The following is a 12,023-nucleotide window of genomic DNA, read 5'->3' on the forward strand; positions in this document are numbered from 1 at the left end:
GAACACATAGAATGAACACACCCTGGCTCAACATATAGACTCCCAGAGCCAGGGTGTGACAGTGGTAATGTGGAGAATCGTTATTTTTGTGCTTCAAAAATGCACATTTGATATCATTTACTCAACAAAAATGGTGTCCGCAAAAATAAACTAAAAGAAACAATATTTCAGTAGAAAAAGTATTTGTCCCTACCCTAGAAAAATTACTGATTTAAGGCATTTCATTTACTAGGTCATCAAACGCTTCAGTTTTTGCTCAGCTAGGGCATTTTACTCTGAATGATATTTGAGACAGAGACAGCCAGCAAAAAATCTAGATGACCTCATTCACTGCAGTCTTAATGGTAATACTGTTAGGGACTTGTCTATGCAGACAATAACATGTCTCAAATTTCTACACTTCTCCAGAAAATATTCTGTTTACATGCATGAGTGCTCAACATGGAGTGGTTTCCGGTGGACATAGATTGAGCCTAGTCCTAGACTAAACATTATTTTCAATGGATATTCTCCACTGAGCTTTTTCGTCCAGGACTAGGTTTCATCTGTGTCCGGGAAACTGCTTCTATGAGCTAAAACATGTAGCTCAGTTGGTAGAGCATGGCGCTTGCAACGCAAGGGTTGTGGGTTCGTTTCCCACGGGGGGCCAGTATGAAAAATGTATGCACTCACTAACTGTAAGTCGCTCTGGATAAGAGCGTCTGCTAAATGACTAAAATGTCAATTGGATCACAAAATTTTTTACAACAACAGCATGAGTACAAGTAACACAAACAGACACTTCACTATCAGTCATAAAATGTCAAAGTGCTATTAGTAAAGTTAGTCCAATAGTTTCTCAGTATAATTTGTTTTCATGTGATACATGGTTGAAGGATAGACTAATGGAGCCTAAAAGCAAAAAAATGAGATTCCTCAGCACATCAGCATGGGTCTCCAGTGCAATCTTCTCTGAAAAGGACAGTATGACTCTGACAGTTGCTCCAACAGGTGACCTAATACAACGGTTGCTTTGAATGACGTTGCTGCAATAGGGTTATGACAGCAACAGGGTCCTGACAATGTTAGTAAATTGTGAATAAACTCACGTTTTTCCTGTAAGAATTGATCACTTTCACTTTGAACTAAAAACTTCTAACATGTTTTAGCCTTCATACTTTTGAAGCCAGCCATGTTATTCATGAGATCAACACAGGACAGCAGTAGAGGTGCCTGGCCTGGGGAACATACATAGCCTATGCAGTTTGTCTTAAGGGGGAGATGCCAGGAATGTAAAAGACGGTTTAGGCCAAGCTACACTTTGTTTTCAGCCAGTGGCCCGTCAAGTTATGTGCAGCGTTGGATTTCTCAGTGAAGAGAATGAAGTGTCATTTCCTGAGAACAAAATAAAAGCACCCGATAAACCCACTTCCTCTTCCATCTCACAGCTATGACTACGCTACGCATCAGCTGAAAATAAACATTCATACACATGCACGTCACCTTTTCTAAATACGATTTTAAAGAGGCCAATTAACAAGACAGAGATCAATCATCAGAATCTAGAGAACACTGTAAACAAAATATGTGTCCCAACTCAAGCTCTTTTAGTAAGTTTACTCAACAATTTGGAGTAGTGTTGGTCCTCTGTAGCTCAGTTGGTAGAGCATGGCACTTGCATCGCCAGGATAGTGGGTTCAATTCCCAGGACCACCCGTGAGAAAGAAAGAGAGAATGCATGATTGTACATTTCTTTGACTAAAAGTGTACGCTAAATGGCATATTATGAATAAACATCCACATTTTAAGCATGAAGGACACCATATTGCTTGCTAATATCGAGATTCGAACCCACAACCTCTGCCTCACAAACAGTCGCACTACTGAAGAGCTAGCTATTGGGCAATGTACGTGGAGACACTGCAGGTCCCTGACAAATCAATTGACTACAATATAGTAAAATACAACACAGTATTTTAAGTTGCAAAGCTCAGCAAACTACATTTTCAAATTCAACTCACACTGAGCAATAATTTTTAATTAATGTACTTAGAATTTCTATAAAGTGCTTAGATTGCTTGTCAGATCCATCTAATTCTAATATTCTCACTCTTGTGTATTTTGAGTATGGTTTGAAATGCACTTTGCTTCCAAGTTGTGTGGTGTTTTCTACCCACAGTTTTACATTTGAGCAGCAATTTGTTTGGTCGACGCCGACCACATCCAAGACGGTGACTAACCACATCTCAACATTTCGCCTGTTACCAATAACATCTGTTAGATATATAGTATGCATACAGTCACAATACATAGAATTTGCATAATTTCTTCAAGATTCTTGAGAAATTAGTCACAGGTAATCAAATGTGAAATACAGCTCATTCATTTGCTGAAAATTCCTTTCAGCAAATTAATTGCGGACACAACGATAAGCCTTTGGAGAGCTGTTATAGCATACCACGTCTCCAAACCAAAGAGACAACGTGTTTGAGGTTTTAGGTGTTATTTGGTCATCTAGGCCTTCATCTATTGGATTTTGGCTACTTATTGGGCCAAAGCTTGATTCAAATTAGGCTATGTGACATTTTCTATCAATAGATGATGGTCTATTGCAGTTCTACAGTGTGACTACCAATTTGTATATCCGTGGAATTTCCAGATTAAGCTACTGTGTTTATCATCTTTTTTAACGCTAGACCTAGCCTATGTTACAAACTAAATGCGTTGCATGCCAGATATGGAAGAAAATTACTTTCCATTGCGGATGTTAAACTTCTTGCGAAGACGTCTGGTTTCAGGAAACAATGACGCATAAATGGGCAGGGTTTATTCAACAGTGCTATTAAGTGTATTTCAGAATATTCACACACAAAGGTTCTTTTTAAAAGCATATATTGTCGTCTCCTTATTACAGCATCGAAAATAATGAAGGGACTACTGAATTTGAAGATCTGGCTGACACTGGCTGTCATCTTCGTTCTCGCAGATAACGGACATGGTAAGTTTAAAATAAATTGTAGGCTATATCACCTTTTTGCATTAGCCACATATAGGATACTAGAATATTTAACTATTGAGAAAAGTAAGTAGGGATAGTTAAGGATTTTTAACAATAACATTAACGTTGATTAATTCATGTTGATACGTTTAACAGCGCGTCTGCTATCAATTTGATGTCTTCTGGCACGCTTGACAAAATAGCCTATAGGTTACTGCCCATTTTGTCTGAATTGGTCTGTATTTTCTGACAGGAGGACACATTTTACTACCAGAATAGAGTACGAGTAAGAAAAAGGTTGAGTCCCCACAAAATAGAACAATGCACATGTTGTTCATAACTTTAATCTGCCATTTGTAAAATGGGTGGTTGCATAAGTGAACATGTAATTTGATCATAGTATTGACATAGTCTATTGTAGGCCAACATCATACTGTGAAGACATTTTAATGTCTTATAATAATAATGTAGGCTAAATGTGTGAATGCAGAGTAGCCACTGCAAGTTTGTGTGAATAAGGTATTTCTTTGTTTTCTGTTAAAAAAATCAATATAAGTAGGCCTATATCCATTCTAAAAATGTTGTATGGTCCTGCCCAACAAAGACTTAAGCTGTAGGCTACCTATTTTGTTTGTTTGTTTTTTCAAAAGGGAAAATGTACTCACAGATTGCAAGAACAAATTTACTAGCAAGAAATGGGAAAGTGTCTCACATTAGGAGTACTGATCAGGTCCTCTCACAGTAGGAGTACTGATCAGGTCCTCTCACATTAGGAGTACTGATCAGGTCCTCTCACAGTAGGAGTACTGATCAGGTCCTCTCACATTAGGAGTACTGATCAGGTCCTCTCACATTAGGAGTACTGATCAGGTCCTCTCACAGTAGGAGTGCTGATCAGGTCCTCTCTGTCCATTATGATCTTAAAGTCAAAACTGATCCCAAGTCAGCACGCCTACTCCGAGACGCTTGGTACATACGGACCGAGAATAGTTTAGAGTACATGTTTTTGGAAAATTGTCAAAATGTACCCCCAAAACAAGTTGCTTTATACTTTAACATAATTTTTGTTGGGCAGGATGAATGGTGGCAAGCACACTTGTTCATATCAAAACTCCCAGGCTCCTCTTGGGGATGGGGGCTACCTTGACTTGTTCCTAAACCATTCCAAGGGCCTTTACAGTCTTTTCAGGCCTATTGATTATTCCCGGGCATTATAAATCAGCATCCAGATACGGGTAACTGCTAAAATAAAGGAAACCCCAACATAAAGTGTGTTAATAGGGCGTTGGGCCACCACGAGCCAGAGCAGCTTCAATGCACCTTAGCATAGATTCTACAATTGTCTGGAACTCTATTGGAGGGATTTGACACCATCTTTCTATGAGAAATTCCATCATTTGGTGTTTTGTTAATGGTGGTGGAAAACGCTGCCTAATGCGCCGCTCCAGAATGTATTAATGTTCTGTATTATGTCATGTTTTATGTTTTGTGTGGACCCCAGGAAGAGTAGCTGCTGCTTTCGCAACAACTAATCGGGATCCTAATCAAATACCAAATACCAATGTTTAAAAGCATGTATTTCATATTTCATATTCAATAGGAATATTGTCGATGAAGATCCTCTGTCACAAATGAGTTATGTTTATATATTGTCATTCCTTTATGAAACACAGGCGCTCCAGCAAAAGGCAGATATATGTGGGTTAAGTGCAGGCCAGAAGCCAAGAATGCCAACTGTGAGACACAGAGGGGTCCCTCGATGGACTTGCCCGGGCCTCCTGACAGACTCCCTTCATTTGCCGTAAAGGAAATGTAAGTATATGTCATCATCACAGATGAATTTGTCAGGAGACCAAGGCTCTATGGGTCAATGAATTTCAGAATTGAACAGAATGTGACAGAATTGTTCAAACTTTAACTTCTTTGCGCCATTGCTTTTGATGAGCGATGTCCCCATAAAGGATTGCAATAACGAACATTGACAAATTGTGTCACAAACCCTGACTTTAGCAATAACACTTCTGATTTTTTTCAAGAATCACTTCACAATTTCCTGTAGGAAATGTTATTAATGACAGAATCAGCCCGGTATGTGCGTACTGTGACTTGAATGGCCTCTGATATTCGGTCTCATTCCGAGAGCGATGGTAGCATACACAAAGTGAGCACTTTGTTGACTTTTTATTAGTATAAACTACACACGTTGGGCCGACTCAATGGTTCTAGATTATCCTGCTGAAAGATCAGTGTTAAAACTACAAACGATATGGTTTAAGTGATCTGATTATAGATGTGTGAAGGAGCACCCAAGCATTGATTTCTGCACTCATTATATTACGGCAGACAGAAGAGAACAATATGCACTCAGCTCTGTTAAACTCTCTGTTCAACGTTTTTACTATTGAGGAAGCTAAACATTTGCTATCATATGGCCTAAGACACCACTAGTGGTCTATGTCCTCAGCAAGACATTGTATCAGTTAGAAAAACACCAAGACGCAAAAGGGTTGAATCTCACGAAACCCTCTTCCTTATACTGTTGTTTGCAGAAAAAGTTATTATTGTTATAAAGTCCCTGTAGGCATGATGAAATATAAAAACCTGCCTTATACGACAATAAAGTACATTGCCAAAAAGTCAGGAATATACTGTTTAATTTTAGGTTTTGTGTATTACACTTGCTAAAAGTACCATGCAAACAGAAGCATCAGTATTTGAATAAAACCTGTGTAGTAGTGCGGTTATTATGTTAGGAACAACACTGTATTTTATGCAATTACAAAGCATTTCCTAAATAATGACTATGTAACAACATATGAATCCAATATAGTGACTGTAGTAATAACAGTGTTTCTTCACAGGTATCAGAGCAAAGTTTTACAAATGATTAATCTAAATGTGTTTATTTTCACATTCACTTGAAGCTGCACTATGTAGAAATCGCTCTACCATTTCCTGGTTGCTAAAATTCTAATAGTTCGCCTAATTTCAGTTTATGTGACAAAACAAGCAACTATGTTGTAAAATATTGTATTTTCAGCTGTTTGAAGCTGGTGTACAAAACCGAAAGTAAAAGACGCAAAAACTAAACTTAAGAACGGGAAGCCTAGAAATAACGCACATAGAACAGATCTACCGCTTCTTAGACTTGCTTTCAATGAAAATGACAGATCTATAACACACATTTCTATGTACATTTGGTCAGGTTGCCCAAAAAGTTACATATTGCAGCTTTAAGTTGATAAAATAAACAATTGGACACTATTTCAACAATATATTCTCTGCCAAGAACTGTTATAGAGTTATCATACACTCAGCCTTTCTTGTTAAACGCTTTGTGAAATATTGTTGATTCAATACATAATTCAACTTAATACGATCCAAGGCTCTCAGTCAAACAAAGCAGGGAGGATGGGCGTGTTGAGACGCCCCGGCCTGCGCTGTTGTGAAAAATCACAGGAAGAGCTCAGAGGATGTAGACTGTAATGGCTAATGGTACTGTGCTTCTGTTTTTCTTCCAGAGTGCCGGAAGAGGCTGGCTCAGAGCCGGAGGAGCAGTCAGGCGAGGGTTCTGCCACTGGAATCCTTTTCACTGAGCAGGGCTCTGGCGACCAGTTGGCCAGCGCAGATGTGGATGGGATTGACTACCCTGGCTTCGTCTTCCCACCGAAAATTACCATGGATCAGGCTCTGCCTCCTGCTCGGGAATTGAAAGAGGATCACCTGATCCTGTAGCCTGCCAGAATGCTAAATATTGAAATTGTGATGTCAATCCGGTTGTGTAAAATACATTTTGCAACCTCTCATGATTACATGAGCACCTTAACAACGGAATGCCCATTTGAATTATTGTATTTTCTGGTCAAAGCTATCTGCATCTTGTGAAAGTAGTACCATGCTATTTGACCCAGGTATTGATGCTTGGCTGTGTAAGATTGTATTTAGGTAACTGAAGTGTGGGCAATGTCGGTGGCTATAGCATAATTTGCACAGTTGAGTTATTTTCCCATGGAACCAAAGAGATCAAATTACTCGCTTTTTTGTGTGTTTTTGTTTTTAATTAGATTTAACCAGTAGCCTTTATTTCTGGCTCAGCAAATTATATTTTTCTTAAGGTTTTAAAACGTGTGGTTTTCTTGGGGATATTGTGCTTTTATTGTTTTCTTTTGCAATGATATCTATAAGATATAATATGATAGTCTTTCCCTCTTGAAATATTGTCAATACATAATACTTTATTCCGAATTTCCACGATTGTCACAATTTGATATTATATCATTCCACACTCATATATTTTTTGAAGATTTAAATAAACATGTTTTGATCATCCAATGGTTCAAATACTGTTTTAGGATATGGGATTGGGCTCCCTATGCATCGTTAGTGGACATGAGTTGGGCTCATGGTCTCGTGATCAGGTCCCACTTGGCACACACTGGTTGAATCAATGTTGTATCAACGTAATTTGTCCACGTATTGTGACATGGAATCAATGTGGAAAAGACATTGGAATTGAAAAAAGTCATCAACCAGTACTACTTTCATCTCATTTCAACCAGCATTGTAAACATTTAAATAAGGGTAAGACTTCAACTTAAATACATTGACTTAACCTGACTAACAGGTCGTTACATCAATCTAATTTCAACATAATCATCAGAATTATGTATACGTTGAAATTGCGTAGAAAGTTCCACATAGAAACATACAAAATATTTTTCATCTTATATGGGGCGGTTCGTAGCCTAATGGCTAAGAGCGTCTGCTAAATGGTTAAAATGTAAAATTCAATACAAAATAAAGCAAACACTTGAGTAAATGAGGGTTCTGGCGGCTTTGTTATGGTGTGGGGTGCATTTTCCTGGCATGGTTTAGGTTCACTCAACCCCTTAGAGGGCAAGGTAAACTCCAATAAATACACAGCCATTGTTTGAGTGATGACCTTCAACCTATGGTGAATCATTTATATCCTGATGGTAGTGGCGCTATTAAGACACTTTATGTTGGTGTTTCCATTATTTTGGCAGTTACCTGTATATTGGGTGGTTGAAATTATGCAGAACTTCCTATTTGATTAGACATATGTTATTTGACCTTGTTTTAATGTTGATAGCAAAATAGTGTTTCAATGTCATGCCATCAACCTAAATAAAGAGGTATATGACGGGTAATGCGCACTACAGTGAGAATGAATCTACCATCCAGATGCCTACCTCTATGTACACTGCTTAGCTTTGGAAACAAGCTGTGCATGTTTCAGCTGAGCTATCAAGTTAACATGTTTAGTCATAGATTGCATATAGATTGCAAAATAGTTGGGAAGAGATCTTTGACGTACCGATCCCATGGCATAGTGTTTATGAACTGACACGCAAAACGACACCGGATTCAAAAATTAGAATCTTTCAATTTAAATTATTATATAAAATTCTTGCTACCAATAGAATGTTATTTATATGGGGGATACAATCTTCCCAGCTCTGCAGATTTTGCTGTGAAGAGACAGAATCATTAGATCATTTGTTTTGGTTCTGTCCATTTGTAGCTTGTTTTTGGACACAGGTCCAGGAATGGCTAAAGGATTGCAATATTTACCTGGAACTAACCTTGCAGATAGCATTACTGGGTGATCTGAAAAGTCATAGTCAATCAATCAATAATATAATAATACTTTTAGCAAAAATGTTTATTTTTAATTCACAATCTGTAGAAGCAATGAGAATAGAAAGGTTCAGAACTTTTGTAAAACATCACAGTACGGTTGAAATATATATGGCAAATAGAAATAGATGGGAGGTATTGAATAGAGTTGAAGGATGGGACTAATAACAAATAACAACAAATAATAACAAAGATAGCTAATAATGTAAGAATACTGTGTCCATAATAAGTATATAGGTTGTATGTTGGGAGCTTTTGGGAAAGAGCACAGTTAGAAAGATATGGCATATAGAAGCAAACTGGATGGACATCATGAAAATGATCGGAGAGGTTGAGAGTAGAAGAAGTTCAGGAGCAAAAAAAACAAACACCTTATGGACAGAGTTAATTTTACAATAATTCTATTATATATATATATATATATATATATATATATATATATATATATATATATATATATATATATATAGAATTATTGTAAAATTAACTCCGTCCATAAGGTGTAGATAGTAAGTATAGACCGGAAGTAGAGGCCTGGGCATTGTTGTTCACTAATTTACTCCAAGTAGGGAAAGGATGGTGGGGTTGAAAAGTAATAAAGGGGAGTATATATATAAAAAATAAAAAAATAAAAAAAAACATGGGGGATTGGAAGTGATGCAGACAATTACATTGATAGAAGATACAATCTATCTGCAATATTAAGCTGATCCATTCCCCCCCAAAAAATTAAAAAATTAAAATTAAAAATAAAAAGTAGTAGTAGTAGCAATAGTAGTAGTAGCAATAGTAGTAGTACTAGTAGTAGCAATAGTAGTAGTAGCAATAGTAGTAGTAGTAGTAGCAATAGTAGTAGTAGCAATAGTAGTAGTAGTAGTAGCAGTAGTAGCAGTAGTAGCAGTAGTAGTAGCAGTAGCAATTGTAGTAGTAGCAATAGTAGTAGTAGCAATAGTAGTAGTAGCAATAGTATTAGTAGTAGTAGTAGTAGTAGTAGTAGCAGTAGTAGCAGTAGTAGCAGTAGTAGTAGCAGTAGTAGTAGAAAAAAATAAAAATAGATTTTAAAAAATAATGATTAAAAATAAAATAAAAAAATACATGTTTAGTCATTGATCAGCTTCCATTATGGAGAGATTTCAGTGCCAACAGAAATTCTACTTGAATTATATAATTTTGAATTTGTATTAGGATATTGAATTTGAATTTAATATTTTTGAATGTGTATTACCAATTACCAATTACCAATATTCAAATTCAATATTTACAGTATATATTCAGTTTCAATATGGTAGATATTGCATTCATTGTCTGTGTATCAAATTTACAAACTATCATTTCAAGTTTATCAAAGTTTCACATATTCAACTTCTCAGATGCATTCAGATTCAGTTTTCAAATTCAGTTCTCTAAATTCAGATTCAAAACCAGAGACAAGGGCAAGGAGGATAGTTAGTCAGTTGCACAACTGAATACATTCAACCGAAATGTGTCTTCCGCATTTAACCCAACCCCTCTGAATCATACAGGTGCGGGGGCCTGCCTTAATCGACGTCCACGCCATCGGCGCCTGGGAAGCAGTTGTTGTTCCTGATATTTTGCCAGCCAGGAGAGGTAAAGGAAACAGATATAATCAAACGCTCTCTGTGGTAAACCAAAGCTTCTGTCGTTCTGAAGCCAAATTGGCATGTTGAATTTATTTTATTCTTCCAGCGTTTGAACCGTTTTAGCTATAAGCTATTATACTCTCTGGAACATGGACGTGCCTTCTGTTCCCCTCTATGATGATCACAGGCCGAGCAGGACAAGTTACATGCTGACCACACCGCCCACGTTGCGTGTGCGATTGTTGCAAAATAAATCTACACATACATGTTATTCAATCATTTCATCCAAACTGCTCACGAGCATCTGCGTAGCCAGGTGCTAAAATAGAACTTGGTTCTATTTTTGACGCTTGACGCGCTGCAAGTCCCGCATCTCTCATCTCCTCATTGGTTTTAGGAGCATATACCCACGTGGTGATTGAAAGATGAACTAAGGTCCACACTCCAGTCCAGTTGGTGGTGGAAATGCACCTTAAAAGTTAATTGCCAACCGCCATATAAAGTCCACAGAAGAGGAAGAAGACTGAAGGAGGAGAGATTACTAGAAACTAACTAGGATTCCCTGTAACGATCCCGGCAGTCTGAGTCGGGTCCTGTCTGTGGACTAGTTTTTCTGTTCGTGATCTCCAGTTTCCCGAGGGTTCTGGAACGCTCCGGGGAGCTCTCTTGATTTCCGCACCTGCATCCCATCAGCAATCTGCACACCTGGTCCTGATCATCACCTTCTTAGGCTCTGGCCTAACATCCATTCCCTGCCGGATCGTTAGCCATGAACAGTAGGTTTACCAGAGTATCAGTCTTAGAGCCTAGCGTTAGTTTTGTTGTTTTTGCACCTTGTTGGTTTGTTGCTTACTTACCCCGTTTTGTTCCATCTGCAGTCACCCGTCCGGAACCTTCATCCAACCTCTGCCTGGTGGTCGGCGGCTGCCGACCCAGGATGGGATCAACCACTGCACCCCCAACAACTAATCAACGCCGCCCGCTCTGTTCCCTGGATTATTCAGCATCACCCTTGAATTTGTAAATAAACACTCACCTTCGTTTCAACTTACCTTGTCCTGGTCTGCTTCTGGGTTCTGGCTTAGCAACTCGTGACAGAACGATCCGGCCAGTAATGAACCCAGCGGACCTGGACTCTGTTCGCCATGCCATTACCCAGCAGGAGAAGATGTTGGGCCATCATAGCACGGTACTACAGGAGATCGCGTTGTCAGTTCGGAACCTTTCTACCGGTCTGACGGAGGTCCAGAACCAACGCAAGTGTCCGGTGGAGGATCCACTACCGGTTTCACCCATCTCGCCTGCCGCTTCTGAAGCTGTGTCCTTCCGTGAGCCCAAGGTTCCGACGCCGGATAAATATGAGGGGGAGCTGGGAAGATGCCGTTCCTTCCTTATGCAGTGTGGATTAGTGTTCGATCTACAGCCCTACTCTTATGCCACAGACAAGGCTAGGATAGCCTTTGTGATTGAGTTGCTGCGTGGTCGAGCGCTGGAGTGGGCTTCAGCCGTTTGGGAACGACAGGATCCCTGCATGGCTTCATACCAGGGGTTCACGGCCGAGATGAGGAAGCTCTTCGACCATTCCGTCCGAGGGAGGGGACGCAGCTAGGCGCCTGTTTCGCTCGCCAAGGAACTCGCAGCGTGGCCGACTTCGTGATCGAGTTCAAGACGTTGGCTGTGGAGAGTGGGTGGAATGAGGAGGCTCTGCAAGCGGCCTTTTACCAGGGTCTGTCGGAGCAGCTCAAGGATGAGTTGATCTCCCTATCCGGAGTCTAGTGACCTGG

General features: G+C 39.1%; 1 protein-coding gene across 1 annotated transcript; it reads left to right on the plus strand.

The window, feature by feature from the left end:
• The first annotated feature begins 2,777 nt into the window (after nucleotides 1-2,777).
• LOC121547693 (serglycin) lies at nucleotides 2,778-7,796 on the plus strand. Its single transcript, XM_041859087.2, has 3 exons — nucleotides 2,778-2,977; nucleotides 4,651-4,789; nucleotides 6,499-7,796. Exons 1-3 carry the CDS (start codon nucleotides 2,905-2,907, stop codon nucleotides 6,710-6,712), a joined length of 426 nt encoding a protein of 141 aa, XP_041715021.1. The 5' UTR covers nucleotides 2,778-2,904; the 3' UTR covers nucleotides 6,713-7,796.
• Nucleotides 7,797-12,023: the final 4,227 nt, after the last annotated feature.

The sequence above is a fragment of the Coregonus clupeaformis genome, chromosome 31, assembly GCF_020615455.1.
Source record: "Coregonus clupeaformis isolate EN_2021a chromosome 31, ASM2061545v1, whole genome shotgun sequence".
Taxonomy (NCBI): Eukaryota; Metazoa; Chordata; class Actinopteri; order Salmoniformes; family Salmonidae; genus Coregonus; species Coregonus clupeaformis.